The sequence below is a fragment of the Acipenser ruthenus genome, chromosome 1, assembly GCF_902713425.1.
Source record: "Acipenser ruthenus chromosome 1, fAciRut3.2 maternal haplotype, whole genome shotgun sequence".
Lineage (NCBI taxonomy): Eukaryota > Metazoa > Chordata > Actinopteri > Acipenseriformes > Acipenseridae > Acipenser > Acipenser ruthenus.
In genome coordinates this window covers 92,692,312-92,715,918 of record NC_081189.1, presented here as the reverse complement: position 1 = coordinate 92,715,918, position 23,607 = coordinate 92,692,312, and the positions used below count along the sequence as shown (strand labels likewise).

Below are 23,607 nucleotides of genomic sequence, written 5' to 3'. Positions count from 1 at the left end.
ATGTTAGCAATTAGTTGTGTACATTTGTCCTGATTTTACGTAATCATTGTTTACTTTTATGAAAACTCTCGATGTTCAATTTCTGGTCTGCTGAAAGTGCAGATTTATGCCCAAGACGTCCACGCAGAAAAGCAAAATTGCCTCTGTTATCTAAATAAGGAATAATCTTCAATATTTTACGAAAAATAACTTTCTTATCATTTTTCTATTCAGATAAAATATCCCTGCCTTCCATTACTCTAAAAAGGGCTCTAAGCAAATACAGAGCCTGAGACAAAAAAAAAAAAAAACCTATATGAACATAATTAAAATCTTTTACTTAACATCATATAATCAAAGCAACTACAAAATGATATTGTAAAAGTCTTCCGGAAGCCGTAATAGTAGAACAGTTATCTAAATTAGGTATAATGTTCAATATTTTACAAATTTCACATTCTTCTATTGTTGTCACTTTATTCAGCAGGTTTCATTAGACTTGAAATGAGTTAATTCTATAGGGTGATGCTAAACTTTTGGCCATAGCTGTACTTTTCAACTTCTAAGTACCATTTATTATGAACATGTGTAAAATGCTGTCACAGTGAGGGCTGCAGGGGTGATGTCAGACCAGGAAATGAAACCAAAACACAAGTGGTACAAGGCAAAAGTGCACGGCTGTGCTCGTCTTTAATTAAATTACAAATAAACAGTTTGAAACAAAACGCAAAATAAATGGGCACATTGGCCAAAACAAAATAACACAAACAATTACAATACTTCTTGACAAACGAGTACCTTGTTTGCTGGCTAGTAGCATTCGCTCTTACTCTTCTTAATTCTTTCCTCAACTCTCTTCCCAGACCAAGGATTTCTCCTCGCTTTTATAGTTTGTGGCTGGAGCCAACTTAACCAATCATTAACAATTACATAATTAAGGCTCATAATTTAACCTCCTCCCTGCCGATCCAAACTAAACAATAGTAAATAGCGGACGGCTTTCGTCCGCCCGCATATAAACAAACATAATACAATTATAATAATACAATGAAAATAAATCATACATAAATAATAAAAGGGGCAGGCACTTTGCACTAATGCTGTCTGATTTACGATGATATTTATGAAACGTGTAACTGTCAACGGAATTTGATCATTTGCCATAATAACGCTATGTAACACAATTTTTGTTCCTGGGTAGTAAGTGTTATTTCCTAATTGCTTATGCCTCAAAAGTATAGAAAATGGCTATTATTCCCCCCAAACTTTGCTTTTGTGACCAGGACAGTGATATTTTGAAATTTACCTATTCCCAATGAGAAAACGGGCGAATTTGTGTCTTTTCATTCCCATAAAGTCAGAAAAAAACAACATATGAATCCAAATTAACATGTATTTATACTAAAGTAATACAAAAATGACTACAAAAGATTTAGAAGCGAGTAGTTTTTCGAGATTTACGATTATACTGTAAATCACTTTCACGAATCAACCCCCAAATGTAGTTTCCCATCATGTTCTCGTTATACTGTCCTTGGTAGCGGCGTTCAAAGTCCAGTATATCCTGGTGGAAGCGCTCGCCTTGCTCCTCCGAGTAAGCTCCCATGTTCTCCTTGAATTTATCAAGATGAGCATCAAGGATATGGACTTTGAGGGACATCCTACAGCCCATTGTGCCGTAGTTCTTCACCAGAGTCTCAACCAGCTCCACATAGTTTTCGGCCTTGTGATTGCCCAGGAAGCCCCGAACCACTGCGACAAAGCTGTTCCAAGCCGCTTTCTCCTTACTAGTGAGCTTCTTGGGGAATTCACTGCACTCCAGGATCTTCTTTATCTGTGGTCCGATGAAGACACCGGCTTTGACCTTTGCCTCAGACAGCTTAGGGAAGAAGTCTTGAAGGTACTTGAAGGCTGCCGACTCCTTTTCTAGAGCTCTGACAAATTGTTTCATAAGGCCCAATTTGATTTGCAGTGGTGGCATCAGCACCTTCCGGGGGTCCACCAGTGGCTCCCACTTGACGTTGTTCCTCCCCACAGATAACTCAGTCCGCTTGGAAGGGTCCACCATGCAGAAGTAGCAGTTGCTTGAGTGGTCAGTGGGTTCCCGCCAAATTCTTGGGATAGCGAACTTCATGGCTCTCTTTTCCCCTCTGTACCATCCTACAAAAATACATTCATTTCACCCATGACTAATGTGTAAGAGATTCTCGCAACATTTTTCATATATGATATATTTTTTCAATAACATTGAAAATTGTAAAACATTTTAAAATTAAAAACTTTTACAATTTTAAAAATTAACAAATTTTATAATATAAAATTCCGAACAACAATTGTCCATCTTACCTTCCAGAGTTTTTTTGCAGTGCTCGCCGGTGAAATGAGGTGCCCAGGGTTTGTCTTGATCCCCGACAGTCATGCCGAAATATGCCTTGTAGGCCTCACACATCTTAGCAGATGCTTCCACGGAGTACTTTTTCGCTCTTGTCTTGATAAATTGGCCGCAGACATAGCAAAATGCGTCTGCCGGATGCTTGCAGCCTCTTGATGCCATCTCAGAAAAATGCAGATATGTATCCACTTAGGCAGCTGGAACTAAACTGAACTGGTGGGCTTAAGGCCCCTGTATTTATACTACTATTTATATTACTGGAAAGTTCTAGAAAGTTCTAGAAGTTACTCCAAGTTTACTCAGCACTGAATCTATCTGGAATGTTCTGGAAAATAGGTAAATTTCAAAATATCACTGTCCTGGTCACAAAAGCAAAGTTTGTGGGGAATAATAGCCATTTTCTATACTTTTGAGGCATGCAATTAGGAAATAACACAAACTGCAGATTCCTGCACGTACAGTACTGTGCAAAAGTATTAGGCATGTGTGAAAAAATGCTGTAAAGTAAAAATGCTTTCAAAAATAGACATGTTAATAGATTATATTTATCAATTAACAAAATGCAATATTTGGTTTGACCACCCTTTGCCTTCATAACAGCATCAATTCTTCTAGGTACACTTGCACACAGTTTTTGAAGGAACTCGGCAGGTAGGTTGGCCCAAACATCTTGGAGAACTAACCACAGTTCTTCTGTGGATTTAGGCAACCTCAGTTGCTTCTCTCTCTTCATGTAATCCCAGACAGACTCGATGATGTTGAGATCAGGGCTCTGTGGGGGCCATACCATCACTTCCAGGACTCCTTGTTCTTCTTTACGCTGAAGATAGTTCTTAATGACTTTCGCTGTATGTTTGGGGTCGTTGTCATGCTGCAGAATAAATTTGGGGCCAATCAGATGCCTCCCTGATGGTATTGCATGATGGACAAGTATCTGCCTGTACTTCTCAGCATTGAGAAGACCATTAATTCTGACCAAATCCCCAACTCCATTTGCAGAAATGCAGCCCCAAACTTGCAAGGAACCTCCACCATGCTTCAGCCCTCTCCAGCCCTTCGGCGAACAAACTGCCTTCTGCTACAGCCAAATATTTCAAATTTTGACTCATCAGTCCAGAGCACCTGCTGCCATTTTTCTGCACCCCAGTTCCTGTGTTTTCGTGCATAGTTGAGTCGCTTGGCCTTGTTTCCATGTCAGAGGTATGGCTTTTTGGCCGCAAGTCTTCCATGAGGCCACTTCTGACCAGACTTCTCCGGACAGTAGATGGGTTTACCAGGGTCCCACTGTTTTCTGCCAATTCTGAGCTGATGGCACTGCCGGACATCTTCCGATTGCGAAGGGAAGTAAGCATGATGTGTCTTTCATCTGCTGCAGTAAGTTTCCTTGGCCGACCACTGCGTCTACGGTCCTCAACGTTGCCCGTTTCTTTGTGCTTCTTCAAAAGAGCTTGGACAGCACATCTGGAAACCCCTGTCTGCCTTGAAATTTCTGCCTGGGACAGACCTTGCTGATGCAGTATAACTACCTTGTGTCTTGTTGCTGTGCTCAGTCTTGCCATGGTGTATGACTTTTGACAGTAAACTGTCTTCAGCAACCTCACCTTGTTAGCTGAGTCTGGCTGTTCCTCACCCAGTTTTATTCCTCCTACACAGCTGTTTCTTTCTCAGTTAATGATTGTGTTTCAACCTACATATTGAATTGATGATCATTAGCACCTGTTTGGTATAATTGTTTAATCATACACCTGACTATATGCCTACAAAATCCCTGACTTTGTGCAAGTGTACCTAGAAGAATTGATGCTGTTTTGAAGGCAAAGGGTGGTCACACCAAATATGGATTTGATTTAGATTTTTCTTCTGTTCACTCACTTTGCATTTAGTTAATTGATAAATATAATCTATTAACATGTCTATTTTTGAAAGCATTCTTACTTTACAGCATTTTTTAACACCTGCATAAAACTTTTGCACAGTACTGTATATATATATATATATATATATATATATATATATATATATATATATATATATATATATATATATATATACATTTATATATATATATATATATATTGTGAGATAGCGGGTTATGAGAGACAGCAGGGAGGGGGTTAAAACCTCCCTACGTGAGAAGGCACCTTTTGTTAATTGTTTTATTATTAATGATCATCCGAACCTGGGCGTTATTGGGGAATTAGACCCAGGTGCGGGCAGTTTAAAAGGAGAGCAGGCAGGCTGCTGAGGAGAAGGAGGCAGACGAGGTGCTCTGCTTCCCAGCAGTCAGAGAGAGAGAGAGAGAGAGAGAGAGAGAGAGAGAGAGAGAGAGAGAGAGAGAGAGAGAGAGAGAGAGAGAGAGAAAGCTAAAAAGTAAGTGCGGTACCAAACTGTTGTTTTGTGAGGACGGGGAAATAGCTTAGCTGTCCCGTGTTAGTCAGGGTGTTCCTGGAAGTTGAGTTAGTGCTCCAAGAGGAGCTAGGTGTTTATTTTGTGTGTATTGTTTATTTTGTGTTTATTAAAATATAGTCATCAGCGCTGAAAACGCCATTTCTGAGTCCTGGGTCGTATTCTTAAAGGGGCAACGAACCCAAGTGGGTGAAGTTCGTTTACAATATATATATATATATATATATATATATATATATATATATATATATATATATATATACTGTATATATACTGTATATATATTTAATACAACATGTGTTGTTTTAAAGATCAAAACGTTTTATATCCATTCTCTATGTACAGGTCTCAGTAGTTTAATTTAATGCACATGCTATGGTACCATAGGAGGTTTAAAAAAAAAGCAGCATGGTATGCATTCAAGGTAGTCAGTTGTTTTTGTCAATCAATATCTTAACTTTAAGTTGCCTTTTTTGTGAATAATATTAGCCTTTTCTTGGAGCAATTTAATAAAAGTGGCTTTATATTAGTGTGTTTGATCATTACAACATGGTGAACTAAATTACTTTGATATAAACTGACATGTATCAAGGAGGTAGATTGCAAGAGCACAAGACCACTGTGTGCTGATTATACTTCAGCTGGGAATCTCAGTGAGGATTTGCACATTGGAGCTGAGCAAGCGCATTCATACTGTATGATTTTTGTTTTGAGTGTATTTGAAGTTTAAAAAATAGCTACTGTCTTCAGTTATGTGCCTGCTTGACTTGTTTCTTATAGTTGTATCTCTAAAAGTAGATCAGGTTCTTATATGAGAGGCCATGTAGCTATCTCACAGAAGATTATTTGGCTACTACTCTCCCAAATAATGTATCTGACCTCTGATGCTCTTTTTTAATGGATTGGCATAATTTAATAAAATCTCATTTAAAAAAAAAGTTTTGGAATCATGTTACAAGACATGGAGATGTTTTTGTTTTGAGTTACAGTTACTGATGAGCAGGGATCCTCGGAATCCGTTTGCTGCGGAATAACGTGGAAAAACATGGATTTTCTATGCTGTCTGAGAATTTTTTGTTTTATACTTGGGGCGGGGCAACAAACATGCAAGGCTTTTTTTGTTTGTTTGATCACCAAATCAATGCACTTATCATGCATAATCATCAACACAGGCAATTTTGGTTTAAATATACATAAACATGCTTGTTGAATAAAACTGCTTTGGTGTACAGAGGTCAAGGTTGAACGAGGCGCACGGTCACATTCGTGTTGGTAAGTGGCTTGCGGTTCACTTCAGTAAGTTTCTAGACGTGCGTTGCTGTTACTGAACAAGCTATTTAAAGATGCTGAAAACGATCAAAATCACCCCTAAAGATCAGGTCAATGAGTTAGGCAATAGCCATCCAGATGACAAATACTATTTTTTTTTTTTATTATTATTAGTACACAGAAGTATTTGTAATGTTTAAAGTAAAATATCTGTTTATATTATATTATATATTATATTATTGATTTATGGCACTGGTGAGCTTGTAACTGCCTCAGAATTTGAAAGTTTACCAATAAATTCTTCCTGTGTTAACTGTTACTCAGTAGTACTGTTTGTGTATCTTATAATGTGACAGGAGGGGACTCAATTTTAGCCTTTTATTTTAATTGCGGAATAAGATTTTGTTTATTTTTTTTATCTTTTTTTTGTGGAAAACTAGGATCCCTGCTGATGAGTCATAATTTGAAACATGTGACTACAGGTTGGTTTACCGTGTTCATTTGTTTCCTGTCTCATCCTCGGATACTTATATCTGTTGGAAGTCTGCGACCTCAAAATAAAATCAATGAATACTAAAGTCATTGTTGAGTGCCATTAATAAGTAATGAGATTCCCATTAATCTCAGTTAATTATGGGCACACTGTGTATTTATGACAATAATGTAATGTATTTAAAGATGCTTAGCTAGCCTTATCAATATATTCCTCCATTTCTAAGTATTTTTTTTATGTTACAGGATAGTGTTGAATTAGAAGTCAAAGACAGAAATGGGAACACTCCACTGAAGTTGTCCAGAGGTCGAAAGTATGAAGATGTATCTTTGTATTTAGAAAATTCTATTGCCCAATCAAGACGACTTAGTACAAAGTTTGACTGCAGGTAAGTATCATGCTGGTACCAGTTGCAGTTTGTAATAACTTGATGGTTATTTACAGTATTTAAGATTATGCCAATGTACTACATTTTATTTGTAATAAATGATGTACAAGATAAAGGAGTGATATCAATCTTTTTACCTGTCATTATCATAAGTACCGTTATCAACCCCCGTGATCAGGACAGGCTTTCACCCACTGAACCTAAGCATTGGATGTTACCAAGCTACTGAAGCGAGGCCCAGACTGGGAGGTCTCTGACTGAACTCGCCAGATTCCTGACCAGTAGGGGTCACTACAGCACAATGAGATGAACTATACCCAGACAGTTAGCTGTCTAACACCATGGGAGGGTAAAAGTCAGTGCAACTCTCCCTGTTGACCCTCAGCAATTAGGAGCAAACAGGATTCAAACCATGCTTGCCTGATTCACACTGCTACTCAACCTAAATTTAAGCAATGATGTCAATGAGCTCATACAGTATGTATCCCAATAGATATATGTAATTGAACAAAATAAGTTGACAGCAATACAGCATTAGCATGTTTTAATAGTGTTCCTAAACCACTTCACATTGCAGTCAGTCACAACCACTGACATATAATATACAAGTTGCCTATCTAGTTTATTAAAAATAAGGTTTTGAAGTTGAACCCTTTTCTTAAAGACAAAGCACAAAGCTTTTTAATAGCATGCTTTTTTACTGAGAGAAAAAAAATAACAATTAAAATTCTAAAACTAATTAGAAACAGCTTGATACTACCCACTTTAGTAGGCGTGTTTTTCATTTCTGATTTGGAGTAAAAAGGATCTAGCCCTAAATATGGACCAACTCTACAATAACTACCTTAGTTGTAGAGAGACTCTTTTATCATGGCTTTCAATGGTATCTAACACTTATTTTGTGATCTCTTGCATGATTACTAGTATATCCTGTTGTGTAATTTTAAAGCTATGACAAATCTGTGTAGTATAGTCAGTGACATTTCTCCTCCACTCTCTGGCCTCTCAGCCGCCCGTCCCAGTTCAATTCCAAGGACAAGGCTTAGACTGGCGGAATATTCCGCACATGTGCAGTCAGCAAGTCAAATGAATTTGTGCTCTTCTCAAATTGGTCTCCCCTCCTATTCCTAGCAGGGAACATTAAACAAAATTATGTAAAATAGTAATCGTTTTATGTAATGCCTTTCAGGGTAATGTCTTTTTTTTTCCAGAGATTAGATTTTGCTGTGAAGGACATTGCTGACAAATAGATAGACTGGAAAGGTTCCCATTCATATTAAAAGACAGAGCTCTGTAAATAGACAGCCAGTGACTTCCTGCCAAAATCGTCATGGCTGTGGAAGGTAAAGTCAGAAGTTAATGACTGATAAATATAAACATGTACTTCCACTAAACGAGTGTCAGATTCATTACATTATCTAAAATGACTTCAATGAGAAAAGAGCTTCATTTCAAGAGAGATTGCATGTGTATTTGCTGGGAATATTTTTGTTTTGCCCTTAAACCAGGTTAACTTCTGTATTTTGGAGAAAAAAAATGTAATCCTCTTTACCCTAAGTATAAAATATGTAATCTTCTTTGCTTATTTCTCTGACCTATGGTTATTTTGTATTTTTTTTTGTTTGTTTTTTTACATTCAATATGCCTGCTCAAACTCTTTCATCTAGCACATTTTCACAGTGAAATAAAATTGCTTTAACAGTATTAATCTAGAAAGAAACCACTCAGAACAATAGGTTGACTACTCCAGCAAGAAAATTTGCCCTTATGATTACATTAAAATATGCTTATGATGTATTTTTAATTTTTAGAAAATGTCATTCAACACTGTCAAAGCACAGCTTTATAGTAAATTCTGTGAGCTAATACCTGCAATAGCTTTTACTGCAGGCGTTTCTGGCCACGTAACACAACACTTAAAATCTAAGGACTGTTGCTTAAAGGTATGTTTTTGTTTGTTTTTCTAGTGCTCTGGCATTTGGCCCGCCTGGGAAGTCAAAAGGTCAAATCCTTTTCTTTTATATCTGTTTATTAGTGTGGGGGTATCCTACTTATTTTTTTAAGGTAAGTTTTACTCACTTTGCCACTTTTTATTGTCATTACAACAAAGCAGGATAAAGAATTAAACAATAACAACAAGAACTAGACCAGTGCTTTACACTGTACACGTACCTGTCAATGGTGAGGTTTGCATGTTATGTATTTTATAACAAAAATGTGTTTTTTTTTCTTTTTCATTTGTGATATTTGAGAGAAAGATCTTTTAAAAGATTGTTGTTTGAACATTTCAGATATATTTTCTGATTGCTGAAATTGGACGGGGATCCCTATTATAACGACGAATGACCTTGTCATGTGTATACTGGAGCAGCCGTGCTTTTCTCTTTTAAAAATATTTGCCAATACATATTAATCTAATTCACTGTGATTTGAAGGTTTGGCAGTTGCAGCACTCTAGACTGAAGAGACCATAAGCCAGTATCATTCTGTAATTCAGTGCTATCGTTTTACGAGTGTTCTTTTTACAAAATCCATTACTTTCACCCTAATGAGTGAAATTACCTTCTATTCCATTGCGCAGATTGTTTCTGTCTCCTTTAACAAGCTATGGGAGTCTCATATGGCCTTCCTCCTCGGCAATGCATTGATGTGGTTTCTCTTCTTAAAAGCTTCCCTGATGGATCCAGGTTTTCTTCCCAGAGACAGCAAGGAATATGATCGGGCCATTAGACAGGTACAGAACCTAGCTCTTACCCCTCTGGGGAGCACATACACAGAAACAACATTCAACACAGATTCTTACAATTTCTTTGAAAAGCTCCAGACAGTGCAGTGTCATAGCACTATGTGCCAAGAGTGAAAGGTGACTGTGGTTGAGACTGCAGTGTTTAGTATGAAACAGGCTGCATCTGTCTCTCTGCAGGTGTCACTTCTCATCAGCGTTTGTAGAGATGTAATTGGAATACTGAAAAACAGCTGCAGTTGCAGGTTTTGCACTCCAGGTCTATTCCACGCAGGGTTGGTCTAAAGTTGTGTACTCTTAAAGTACAAGGAGTTTATTTTGAGCTGAAATATTAATTAAAATGCTTATGATCATGTTAACAAAGCAACAGAGGTAACTGTCTTTGCTGCATTCGGGTAGTCAGCAATGTAGGCTACTCACAAAAGCTAAACTGTAACGATTCACAATACTTAATCCAATTAAAGTGATAAAAATAACCATGTAGGTAAAATAAGAGCGATGAACCCCGTAGTAGGTTGCTCTTTTTGTGAGTAACTTAAATTGCTAAGTAACACAGTTACCAAACTTTTAACTCGAAGAATTTTGTCAATAACATGCAAAATTGTTATACAAAAGTAATAATGTAAGCCTGGTTGTATTTAATTAAGCATTTCTTATGGAAAATGGCCATTATTCTGTACACACTTACAGCTCTTACCAAAAATCATTCTGGTGAGATGACTGCTTTTCAAATGTAGGTCACCAGAAGCAATTTATGGGACCTGATTTTTTGTACAAATCAGAATAGAATTACAGCATAGATACAGCATTTTGTGTTTCAGCTGTACTGTACATGATCGAAAAATAAAGCTATGACTCACTGTGTGACCCTGAGCAAGTCACTTAACCTTCTTGTGCTCCGTCTTTCGGATGACACGTTGTTGTAAGTGACTCTGCAGCTGATGCATAGTTCACACACCCTAGTCTCTGTAAGTCGCTGTGGATAAAGGTGTCTGCTAAATACATTTCTCCTTTTTAATTGGTCAAATTACACTTAAGAGTTCTGAAGTAACCTTCTTTGTCTGTTCATGCTGTCTTTGTCTGTTCAATTAATTGTCCTGTAATTCTGCTTTTTTTCTTAAAGGCAGTCTACTTTGATGAATGGAAACAGGGAAAAAACTCCTTACAAAGACTTTGCCATACGTGCCATCTAGTAAAACCCCTTCGAACCAAACACTGCCGCGTCACAAACCGCTGTGTGGAACATTTCGATCACTACTGCCCATATATCTATAATGATGTGGGCTACAGAAACAGGTGAGATTTCTAAAGGCATGGATCATTAATATCAATGCATTATTATATACAGTAGAACAACCTTGAGTTCACTCAGCTAATATTCAGTATTTGAATTTTAAGGCAGCACAACAACTGCACAAGTCACATAAGTATAAAAGTGATTAAAGTCCTTACTGCTACTAGAATAAAACGATCCAGCCTCTTAACCATGTGTGGAAGAGAAGAATTCTTTTGTTTTTTTGAAAAACTTTTTTGTTTGTTTTTATTCATTCTTTTAGGAGTTACTTTTTAGGATTCCTGGGTACCATGAGCTTCAATTGTTTGTTAGGAGTGTATATTTGCTTGGACTGGTTTCATGTGATGGGAAGCAGCATTTTTGTTGGAATTGGCTTCATCTTTATGGCTGTAATCGGGGTTATTTCTGGAATAATGACTTGCACCTGTGTAAGTACAAAACTATTACATTTTTACATTCTGATAGTCATTACAGTAGTCTCTGCGTATAGGAGCACCTCATAAGAGAACACTTCGGTTTAGGGAACAACCGTGTGGTGAAATTGAATTTTCCCATTGTAAATGCTCTGCCTAAAGGAACAGGAACTTCACTTAAAAGAACACCTTTTTGGCACCGCTAGAGATTTGTTGCTAACCGATTCAAAATTGATACAGTACTGTTTTGTAACCTGATAACTCATCATCATCAAACTCAAATTTAAATGATTAATTCAGTGTTTTCAAGTTTTCGCGAGAGTAATCTAGAGCTGCTGCTGCATTTTTTAACGTGTGTAGGGCGGTGCTGTGTAAATAACCATTGTGTTAAAATTAATTATCATATTCATAATTAATGCAAGAGCCACTGCTGCACTTTTACCTTATGTAGGGGTGTTTTGTTCATTTATTTTGTCAGTTAATTTATTAACGTATCCTTGCCTATTGCTTTTCTCTTACATATTTTCTTAATTTCATATGTTGTATCATGACATAAGTAATAAATACATTTGTATTCATTGATTCATATCATGATTGGCCTTGGCATGTTGCGTCCGGTGGTCAACTCTGTCTTAGAGAGCACTTCGGCTAAGAGAACACTTGGCCTGCTTCCCAAGCAGTATTCTCTTAGAAAGAGACTACTGTAGCTTTATTTTTAAATGTAAAAATGAGGAGATATAATTTAGCAGTTCAATTCAATTAAACATTGTGGTGTACTTTAAAATGGTCTCAGTAGGTAACTTAAATTATGACTGAGCATTTTAATACCGTGGAGGTGAATGACTTCAACAAAAATAGTCTCCCACATAAGTACGTGTTGTATTGATGTTGCATATTCTCCCCTGGGTGGCTGGGTATTGATTGGGTAAAAGAAAAAAAAAACACTCTCAGTACTGTCTGTTGTATTGCTTATGATGAACAAATTAATTGGATATTTATTCACTCATATTTTACCAGCTTTATATGGCAGCAAAGAATGCAACAACCAACGAACGCCTAAAGCAGCAGAAGTACGGCTATCTCAAGGATGAAGCAGAACAGGTCAGCAATCTGTTTGACAGAGGGATCCTGTTGAACCTGATGGAGTTTTTCAATCTCATCAGACCTCTACAAGATGATGAACTGAAAACACTGGATGAATTAAGTATAATATAAAAAAAGACAATCACTTCAGTATTACTCAGATTAGCATATGGTGGCTGACCGCACAATTGCACTTGTGTGCATGATCACTGAATTCAGGGTTTGCATGTGAAATTTGACCATGTGACATGTTCTGATGAATAAGTGAGAGGTTGTTCACTCAAGCCTGTATGACAGAGATCCACATTGTTTGATTGCTCTTATACTAGCACAGCAGGGATAGATACATGTATTTTATTTAAGGGCTTCCTGGAATATGGTGGACGATTTTTAAGTTTTCAGAGTAAGGGTTTATAGTCCATTCCTCTACAAATTATGAGTCCAGAATTCTTATAGAATAGGCCTTGTTTTATTAGATACTTTCCTACACAATCCTCATTAAATTACATTACTCCCAGATTGTCATGTACTGCAACAAGTTATATAAGTGTACAGTCTAAAATCTGACAACCCCCGCCCCCCAAAACATACATCTAATCTTAGTATCTGGGCTAATAACTAATGTAAGTACTGCATAACCATGGCTAAATTCCTTTGCATGCGCAGAGCAACTGCCATGGAGACTTGGGATTAAACCTGAATGAAAATGTCTGGGAGTAGATGTCTAATGTACAGAAGCAGTAAATGTATGGGTAGTTGTTGAATGTTGGTATCTTGAATTGAGTCAAATTTGAAACAAAAAATAAAAGATTATCCGCTGGATTGGTCAGAAATTGTAAATTACCAGTAAAACTTGTAAGAAATGACATTGATGAATTGCCATAAATAAAGTGTTCACATTATGGAAGGCAAACAAATAAGATCAAGGACTGGACTCTTAACTTATTTACAACTCACTAAAGCACAAAAACGGTGCTGACGTTTGCTCTGAAGCCAGGATCCCCTTTGTTCTTACCAATGAGGAACACATACACATTGCAATTCTATCACTAATAACAGTGCAGTTTATGAGAAATGAATAACTGCTTTACACAATGTATTCCTGTAGTTTCAGCTGTTGACATAGACTTAGAAGTTTAAATACGGTCCAGTATGTTATTATACTATGCATGCAATGTAAGGTTATAATATGATTGTAAATGTTTGGGTTATGGCTGGGGTTGACAGCAAACAACACCTTTCAGATATAAAGATACAGCTTTAGTGCATTTATTATATTAATAATTTGATTTCTGCTTGAATCTAATGTACAACTCTATCTGGTGGCCACATATTATAAGTATATTTAAAGGGAACTTAAAACCAATGACAAAGAGAAAAAAAACTGTTTATTTTAGTACTAAGAAACATTTGTTAGGTAGAAATGACTAAAACTGTTGGGATTAGTCATGTGATCATCCTGACTGGTAACCAAGGAAGCAAGCACAACCTCTGCCACCTGTTGAAGCACATAGCATAACAGCAACATGCTAAGTTCATTTTTGTGTAAACAAAATGTAAAAAAAAAAAAATTGTTTTTTTTACGTGTTGTGCCAGAGTAGAATGCAGTTTGGGGATAATTTGAAGAGGCTGTGTGGTCCAGTGGTTAAAGAAACGGGCTTGTAACCAGGATGGTCCCCGGTTCAAATCCCACCTCAACCACTGACTCATTGTGTGACCCTGAGCAAGTCACTTAACCTCCTTGTGCTTTGTCTTTCAGGTGAGACATAATTGTAAGTGACTTTGCAGCTGATGCATAGTTCACACGCCCTAGTCTCTGTAAGTCGCCTTGGATAAAGGCATCTGCTAAATAAACAAATAATAATAATAACAAATTATATTTAAAAACATAAGAAAACTGTATGTAATTTATAAATGACATCATGCAACTTCAGTGAATATCATGAACACAGTCGCTGAGTCTTTTGCCAAAATTCTACACATTGTGATCGTCTCTTTTGTAGGTGGATGTCAAAAGTTTTATTTTGTTTTTTTTTATGGCAGGCAGATTAGCAGTACTACAGCAGTCCCTGAAAATAGCAATGACAGTGATGCTAGTGACGGTAGTTCAGATGAGGAAAGAGTAGAAAATTCCAATATTCTTTCTGAAGAGCAAAATAATGGCAGTGAAGAGAGCCTAGCTGAAAATGATGAAGTCACTACCATCATCATCCTATGTGACCAATGACAAGCCTCTTTGGAGACATACTGTCCGCACTCATTACCCAGCTCCCCTTTGGAAATCTAAACTTATTTTGCGTTGGAATTATTCTTTTCATAAAATTATTAACCGCAGTTGTCATGTATAAATTACATTCATCCCCCAAAAAAGGTCAAAGGTCAAATATGTAATATTTAGGTATAAAATGAATCCTTGGTACAGTAAAGTCAAGATCCCAATCTATTATTTATTTATTTATTTTTTTGTCAGCTAAACATAATTCTTGCAATAGAGGGTTAAACTTGGATCAAGTAGCCCGGGGCAGACTTAATGCTGTTCATGGGGGTGTTCCAATTCAATGCCCTCAGGCCTGTTTCGGTTGTTTAAATGTCACGTCATAATACAGATATTAACATGTAAATGTGTTTCTGTCCTAAACACATAGATTGACCTATGCATTCGGTAAAAAGGGCATTTAAAAGTATTAATCCTTAAAACAAATACTAGATATATTTTGCAAACTTTTTTCAATGTATAATAAAGTTTAACTAAGAACCAACAAAAAAATGGGTTGAGAATTATTTCTGCATGTTAGGTATGTATATGAGTTATCACAGAGACACTGATCTTATAAAACTTCTCCAAGAAATTGTGTTTTTTGTCTATAACTTATACTTGTATTAACACTACACTTTTAATTGTAGTGAATGTAAAGCCATCATTCTTTCCTGACAAAAATAAATGTTGAACCTGAATGGATCAAATACTAAGAAAACAGTCTTTTCAAACTGTGAGCATTTGTAATGCTTTTTTTTTTTTGTAATACAAATGGGGATCCAAATCTGGGAATTACCTGAGTGACAATACTGTACAGTGAATTCCAAGAGGAAATCTGGAAATCTGTAGATATGGATGGTTAGAAAATGGTTTAAAATCAGTACTAATTGTTCCATGCTACACCCAGGTGAGGTCTCGTGCATCTCGCCAGTCTATTCCAATACTTATTGGCTGTTGGTCCCTCAGTCAAGCAATCACTAGCACCCTTTAATTTACCTTTGTTTTTGTACTGTTTTAGGTGTACCTTAGGCCTAGGGAAAAAACATGTTTTAGGATTAGATCAGTGGATAGGAGAACTGGATTTGGTGCTGATCCATTGCTGACATGTAGGACAGTGACAGTAAAATAGCTTGCAGCAGATCAGCATCAGGTAAGAGCTTAAGGACAACCAATATAATGAAGGGAATAAGCCTGGTTGTTTTGAATTGTAGACCTGTTCTCTGTGTCTTCATTATAGCACCACCCTGGGACATTATAGAATAATATCTATATTTGTTTATAGACTTTTGTAAAGTCTTGCATCATGAAAATTAGTACAACAACCTGAAGTTTCCTCTTGAGGTATTTTTTCATGCAGGTTTTTTACAGACTTTTTAAATTTCTTCTGTAGTATTTTTTGAGTGACCAATTATTATTTATATTTATTTTCCCCCAATTTGAAATGTCCAATTATGTTTTTTTCTCCTCACCGCAGCAAGTCCCCACACAGTACGGACGTTCTGAGGGTGTATAAGCGTCCTCTGATCTCACAAGCTTAAAGCCAGAATCGGTTTTATGCCGAGCAACCCTGAGCAGACCGGCTACCGATCCGAAAACACAGAGATCAGACCTGCTTCTTATCCACTCTGAATATGCTCTGTGTCTGGCCAGTAGGGTTCGCTGTTGCGCGATGAGGAGAATAAGTTATATTATATTATATTATATTATATTAAACTTTAGTCCTTCAGTAGATACTAAGGCTTACAATATCATTTTCCACCCAGGGCTAAAGTTCTGTGAACTGAAAAAGCATCAAAGTGTAAAAGAAATACTTTTTCTGTCCAAAGACATTTTTAAGTGCTTTTCCGCCACATTTGAACATTCATCCTGGGAAGCTCCCAAAGGTCAAGAAGTGTTCTCTCAGCTGAACCTAATAAAGCAAATTAGTGCCTTAAAGCGTTTACCAAATGTGACGGTGAAAGAAACCAGGGGAGCCCTTGATCATGTGACTCTGTTAAAAGGCAAATCCTTCATCGTGAAACACATTTAATAAGGCCCCCAGCTACATTCCAGCAACTTTAAAATACAATATACAGTTGAACCTCGTAACTGCGGGTCAAAAGTACATTACAGAAAGAGTAGACCTGCAGCTTGTTAAGTTAAAGTTGAGTGTCACCAGGAGAAGAGTTCCCTTAGGACTGCTGCACTTCTGATTATCTGTTGAAGAGTGGTATCTAAAAGCATAAGAATAAATTATCTGGGAGAGAGATACTTGCTCATTTTACAGTGCCAGCCTTACATTTATGATGTTATTATTTGTTTATTTGTGTTATCATTGTGCTACATTAATATGTATTACCAAAAATAAAGAGTTGGAAACATGAGACAGTGTTTATGAGATATTCTATGCAGCACACACAATATTCCTTGACTTGTACAAAGGCACCAATGCTAAATTTCCTTGCTAAGGGTAACTCGCTAATGTTTAATGTTTTTTTAAAGCTTCACCTTTCATAAGCTTTAGTAAGATGAGAGACATATTGTCAGATGGAAATCAATATAATGTGGAATACTCAACTGTGTAAATGGGTTATACTGTGTTAAATGTAAGCTTCTGAATTAAGTAAACAAGGGGCAGATTTTGAAAGCTAAATTCCAAGGAACAACTGTAACAAAAACTGAACATGAAACCCCATTAAACAATGTTTCTTTGTGACTTTATGGGTATTCACATTTGCAACAACTGGAGAAGTTATCTTGCCTGGTTTTAAAGATAATTCCCCACAGTCAAATGTAGATTGTAGTGCCCCCCAGTACCATTTCACTTTGTAATTCACTTTAAGAAAACAACATCAAGCATTTGCACGGAATTCTGGTATTGAAATGCTCAGTTTATATTTTCTTGTATAGGCAATGTCAGGTGATGTTAACACCAAAGCAACACTGCAACTTACTCATGATTAAAACATCAAGCATTATGCTATACAGCCAGTGTGAAAGCCTCCGTATGCTATACTGGACGCTGTTGCTTTGACGCTTTGGAACCTTTAGTTTGCTAGTTGCTAGTTAAGAATTTTCAAGCAAAACAAAGCTATGTAAGATAAATTGGCAATCTCACTATCTCAGTCACCATAGGTATATTTGTTCTGTTTCTAGCTTTTTCATCCTGTTCAAGTCATCTGTTGTTCAACTACAGGCCTAGAATTTTGATAGTTTAGAAAAAGCACAACATATGTAATTCGCTTTAAAGTAGTCCTTGGACATGGTTGTCTTTTGTGGCAGCTTCAGCTTCCAATCACCCCAAGCAAAGGACCCTTCATGTCAGAACAATGAAGCTCTGTCCCGAGCAATAAAGCTCTCTTTATAAATCAGTTGGAGCAAGGATTCAACCAGTGATAAAACATCTACCTACCTAACAACAGAACACAGGTATGATATTAAAGAGTAAAAAAAAAAAATGAAAATAAATAATTTAAAATATAATACAAGCAATTATTGTTTTTCTATAATTTCATAGAATTAATTAACTCTGTTTCTTTTACAAAATATGTTTTATACCATTCTGTTTGCACTTATGAAGCTGAAGTATACACTGCAGGCCTGTCCCATTAAACAATACAAATACTGTATGTCGAAGTTTCTCAAACAGCTTAGCAAGGCTGGTTTTCATTTATAACAGTGAAGTAAGACTAAACATTGAAAATATTTGACGCTGTTTTAATAAATAAAGCACCTAATAAAACAACTTCTATGTAGAGACTACCTAATTGAAAATATTTTAGCTGTGAAAATTGTATAGCCTCTCTATTGATCCTTTTTGGAATACTTTACAGATGGAACTGTAAGGCCTGTAGCTTCAACATCAGTATCTGAAGACATCATTTTCTCCTGTTTCATGTTTCATTTGAGCAATCCTAACTTACATATTGTAATTGCCACGTCAGAAGCATACTCCACCCATAACCCCAGATATTTATATTCCATAACTACTCCCAGAGAAGAACCATCAATACAAAGTGTATTTCCAAATTTGCCAGAAAGTTGGTTTAATGTGGGCTTGCTGCAGAAAACAAAAGTTTTGTGGTCGACTTTTTTCCATAATATTGCAGTTCATTAGTTTTGCTTATATTATATTGGAGACGTGGACAAGTATTACCAAGCCAAGGTGCACACATGCTATTATTTGACTAAAGTGGTTTAGATTTAGTTTGTGACGAACAGCGCAATACCCATTTCCCAATACCCATTTTTCATCACTTTTGCTGGTCACATGTGAGCTGGCATCGATCAGCCACAAGATGGTGCTCTTTTTAAACTCACTGAACATATTAAATTCTGTATTTGTACTTGAAATGCAGACATGTCATTCATTGTCAACTGTCCATATTTGTGATAAATAAATGTAATGACCACACTAGTTAAGATTTTCATTTTTTTTATTATTATTCCCCAGATTTTAAACACATTTATACAAGTGAAGCATTAAATTACATCCCTTTCTTATTACACACAAGTATTAAATCGTTTATATAATAAGTGTGACTTTTTTAATTAATTCACTAATAAACAGTACATTAAAGGTTTAAGTGTCATTAAGAATTAGACACGCCTGAACCAAACAGGCTTTAGGACGCAGAAGAATTATGTGTGTAGGAGGGACAAAGGGCCCCCACCTGCAGGGTATACCAAAAGTTTTTGCCCAGGACCGGTACTCAGGATTTTTTGCATTTGGTCGCACAGCGGCTTGGATATGTTAAGAATTTACCACTGCTTTCAGTGGCTCAAAGAAACAGAAGGGGACGAAAGCTTTGTTTTCTTCGTGATTGACGTGTGAACTAGAAGAGAAAAAAACTGCTGCCACCATAAAGAGTAAAGGGAATTTGGATTATTGTCCTGTAAATAAGAATCTTCAAGGTATAATCATTTAGGACTTGCTTAAAAAGACACTTCACTATTCCTAGTAACGGAGATATTCTACTCGTCTGCTTCAAATGTTATAAGAATTGATGCAAGAAGTGATACGGATCCTCTAACTGTTACCATTCGTCTTACAGTTTAAGTGAAATGGAGTGGAAGACACATGGAATTCATTTCCATATGTATTCTTTAAGGAAATGTGATACTGAGATGAATAATGTTTAATGTTGGAATACATGGGAGAATCTCCAGACCTGTATCCAAGAATTTAGAGGATTTCGATTCAGTCCGGAGTGTGCTTCTGTATAGGTCAGTAAAATCTGGTGCTCTAATCCAACATGTATTAATTTCTAACTGGTAGTAGGATATGTTTTAATGCCAGTGTGCCAGTGTGTATTAATGTACATTCGTTTTTGTTATATGGACAAGAACATGACCTTAGTGTAGGTATCTCTCTCTCTCTCTCTCTCTCTCTCTCTCTCTCTCTCTCTCTCTCTCTCTCTCTCTCTCTCTCTCTCTCTCTCTCTCTCTCTCTCTCTCTCTCTCTATATATATATATATATATATATATATATATAGGGAGAGAAAAATTATATATATAATTTTCTCCTAAAAGTCGTAGGATTTTGAATTTATTAAGCGCGTGCAAATTAAAAACTAAGTCGATCCAGATAACTAACAGTGCTGTTCTTTGTTTTATTAAAACATTGTTTTCTTGACAGCCAAACGTCATTTAGACTATAAAAACGAAAAAGAGATGTGCAGCGTTCTAACTGAAATGTAAAAAATACGAATGTTATTATACAATACTGAATTAATGTAACTAATTTATAAATGGCTAGATATAACTAAATGTTAGTTTTTAACTATTATAATTATTGGAGCATTTAACAAGGGCTTCGCTCTTCTAATTAATGGTAAACGGTAGCAAACCAATTATATAACTAGAATATACACTGTGTAATGCTTGCTCTCAACTTAAACCTGAAGTGCAACAGTTGCACCATTTTAGTTTTTAAATTAAGAAAACCCTATTAAACAACGTTAGCTATAAATAACGCAAATGTTTCAGTAGTTAAACATACCAAGACCAGCCTTTTTTGAAAACCCTCTGTTATGGTAAAGTATCAAAACTGTGTTTGTTTATGGAAAATATGGAAAATATAGAAAATGGGAAAACTAATCAGACAAGGGGTATCTAAATAAATACTGATGCCTCTTTATACAATCTGAATTGTTTTAAGACGACAATTATTAATCAAGTACATTTACACAATATGTCTACACTTTAAATTATTTTACCGGTATACATTTTTTTTTTTAACCAGAAAACGCGTAAACATATATCGTTATTGCGGTACCTATTACACTGGGGGGGAAAAAACACATACAAAAAAAAAACATTATCATTTCCGACCTTTCTAACCCAGACATGTATGCGATTGCTTACAGGTGTGTTTTGTTGCACAAGCTAATAGTACTGTTGTATCATACATAATTTAAAGCTCTTAGACTTCCTATCAGTGCATACAGCGCCTAAAAGCTTCCAGGTGTCCATGACAACGAGGTGAACATCCAATCAGAATGAGGAACTGGTCGTCACATGATGCAAAGAACCCGGATGTGGATAACATGGCGAAACAGTCCTGTTGCTGTAAGAAATTATAAAGAAAGTAAAGTAAACTGATGGTTAAATGCAAATGGAAATATGACTTCCAAAAAACAAGAACTCGATGAATCTTTTGAGTCTCCCTACACTGATAGACACCGAGAGCAGGAGAAAGACGGAGAGGGCAACTGTGGGAGTGAGAATGGATCTAGTGCAGCATCGTCTTACACAGACTCCGATTACTCAGAGTAAGAAACCACCACATTGCTTGTACTTGTAAAGATCAGTTAACAGTTAATAACGTGTGTGTTAAAATAAGCTAGAATGCAATACACATTGATAGTGTGCGTTAGCCCTAATACAATAAGTATTTGAAGTGCAAGTAAATATTGTGATGTCATGCGTGTCTTACCAGATTTGCTAAGCTTGGTAATTAATTGTGTACAAACTCGTTCCACAAATAAAACAGTGTTGATCAGGAAAGATAAAGGGCTCCCTATGCTAAACCTTTAAACGTTCATAATAGATTATTTTGATTGCACTTAGACTGAGCTTTAGTGGAAGTGAAAGACATAATCCTTTCGGGCTAGTATTTTTTTCTTAAGTCATTACAGCTGTGGGACCTTCTGCTGCGTGACTTTACTAGTAGTGTATTACAGTATTAGAATGAGCTGATACCATACATAGAGTGCACTGACAGACAACAAGTACTGAATTTTGACTTTAACCTTCACTGAAATTTTAGAGATGACAAACATTTTAAAATGGAAGTATTATACAACATTGAGCGATTGTACAATACTGTAAACTACATCATTTCATAGTCATGTATTAATTTGTTCTCAAGGTTGGGAATACTGCTTTACAAGTGAAAATTAACAGTAGCCATCCATCCAGTTTTTTTGTATGTGTAATGAACTAAACTGCTAAATTACAATATACATTATAGTATTAATATATTATAACCATTGCATTGCAGCATTAATTAATGCATTGGTGATCTTATGATTTAGGTAGCTTAATTATTTGTTCAATTTAATTTAATGCCTGAACCTGTCAAAACTGATATGAGGTGGAACAGAATGTCGAGCCCTGAAGTTAAAACTTTCACTTTTGATTTCACAAAATTAGAAGTAAATAAAAATACACCAAAATGATACCAAAAATAGATTAAATGTTAAAAGTAGATATTTGCAACTACTGTATTTGGGTACATGCAGGTCTGGGCTGTCTTAGTCAAGCTACTTTTGAGATGTTCCAAATATATTAAGTATACTGGTTCACTGTACTTACTGTGCTGTTGTTGCCTTTACACACACTACTTCCAGAGCAATTAATGCATAATTGAAACTACCGTACATGTCTCTGGGGTCAAATAAGTTAATAGAATACTAACTAGTCTACTTCACTGCTATTTTGTGACCTAGATTTAATAGATTATTCATAGGCCTACTGAAATCTTTCCTCAGCCTATAAGGCACTGAACTTTATTGTTCCAATTTGGAAAGTTAAACTTAATAAATAATTTAATGTAGTTTTACATCTTCAGCAAATTTATGGATGTGGTTTTACAAACTTTACCATAGAATTAGTGTGGTTTAAAAGAAGGGAAGGGAAAAAGTTTGCCTGCATTCTTGGTTTTAATTCTGGCACAGCAAGGACATTTTTAAAAGAAGGCATATACTAAATTATCTCTGCCCCATCCCTGATGCTTCACATACAGTCGCAGACAAAAGTGTTTGGTCAGTTTTTAAAAAATGAGAAAAACCACAAAGAAAGTTATTTCTATAATTTAATTGTTCTATTGAAAGATAGAAATTAAAGTAGAGATTGAAAATAAAAAATAATATGCAAAAACTAATTTCATACTTTGACAAAAGAATCTGGGCACCCTTACATTAGTATTTTGTGTGCCCACCCTTGCCCACAAAAGCTTGCAGTCTCTTTTTTTTGTATTTTTAAACCAGTTACTGGCATCTTTCTAGAGATATTTTTGCCAATTCGTCAACACATACAGCTTTGAGTTCTTCAATCGACTTTGGTTTCCTTTTGCAACAGCAGCCTTCAAGTCAATCCACAACATTTCAACAGGATTCAAGTCTGGGGCTGAGATGGCCAATCCATAACTGTAATCTTCCTTTTTTTTCAGAAATTCCTTTGTATATTTTGCAGAATGCTTAGGGTCATTATGTGTGGTCCAGTGGTTAGAGAAAAGGGCTTGTAACCAGGAGATCCCCGGTTCAAATCCCACCTCAGCCACTGACTCATTGTGTGACCCCGAGCAAGTCACTTAACCTCCTTGTGCTCCGTCTTTCGGGTGAGATGTAATTGTAAGTGACTCTGCAGCTGATGCATAGTTCACACACCCTAGTCTCTGTAAGTCAC

General features: G+C 36.2%; 2 protein-coding genes across 6 annotated transcripts in view; both read left to right on the top strand.

Annotated features, from left to right (window-relative positions):
• The window catches only part of LOC117421014 (uncharacterized), a 31,032-nt gene extending 13,971 nt beyond the window's left edge, over positions 1–17,061 (top strand). For both annotated transcript variants that reach the window (XM_034034855.3, XM_059032275.1), the window contains 6 exons: positions 6,785–6,927; positions 8,895–8,991; positions 9,509–9,661; positions 10,794–10,966; positions 11,227–11,392; positions 12,395–17,061. In XM_034034855.3, coding sequence (XP_033890746.3) covers positions 6,785–6,927; positions 8,895–8,991; positions 9,509–9,661; positions 10,794–10,966; positions 11,227–11,392; positions 12,395–12,592 — 930 coding nt within the window. In that variant the 3' untranslated portion in view covers positions 12,593–17,061. The remainder of the gene's footprint in view (positions 1–6,784; positions 6,928–8,894; positions 8,992–9,508; positions 9,662–10,793; positions 10,967–11,226; positions 11,393–12,394) is intronic.
• A 2,558-nt stretch (positions 17,062–19,619) lies between these two features.
• intu (inturned planar cell polarity protein) overlaps positions 19,620–23,607 on the top strand; it is a 33,549-nt gene continuing 29,561 nt past the window's right edge. For 2 of the 4 annotated variants that reach the window (XM_059032253.1, XM_034034210.3), the window contains exon 1: positions 21,176–21,470. In XM_059032253.1, the coding sequence (XP_058888236.1) occupies positions 21,322–21,470 (149 nt within the window). In that variant the 5' untranslated portion in view covers positions 21,176–21,321. Of the gene's footprint in view, positions 19,923–21,175; positions 21,471–23,607 lie in introns of those variants that run through there. The other 2 variants (XM_034034209.3, XM_034034208.3) reach the window with 2 other exon arrangements.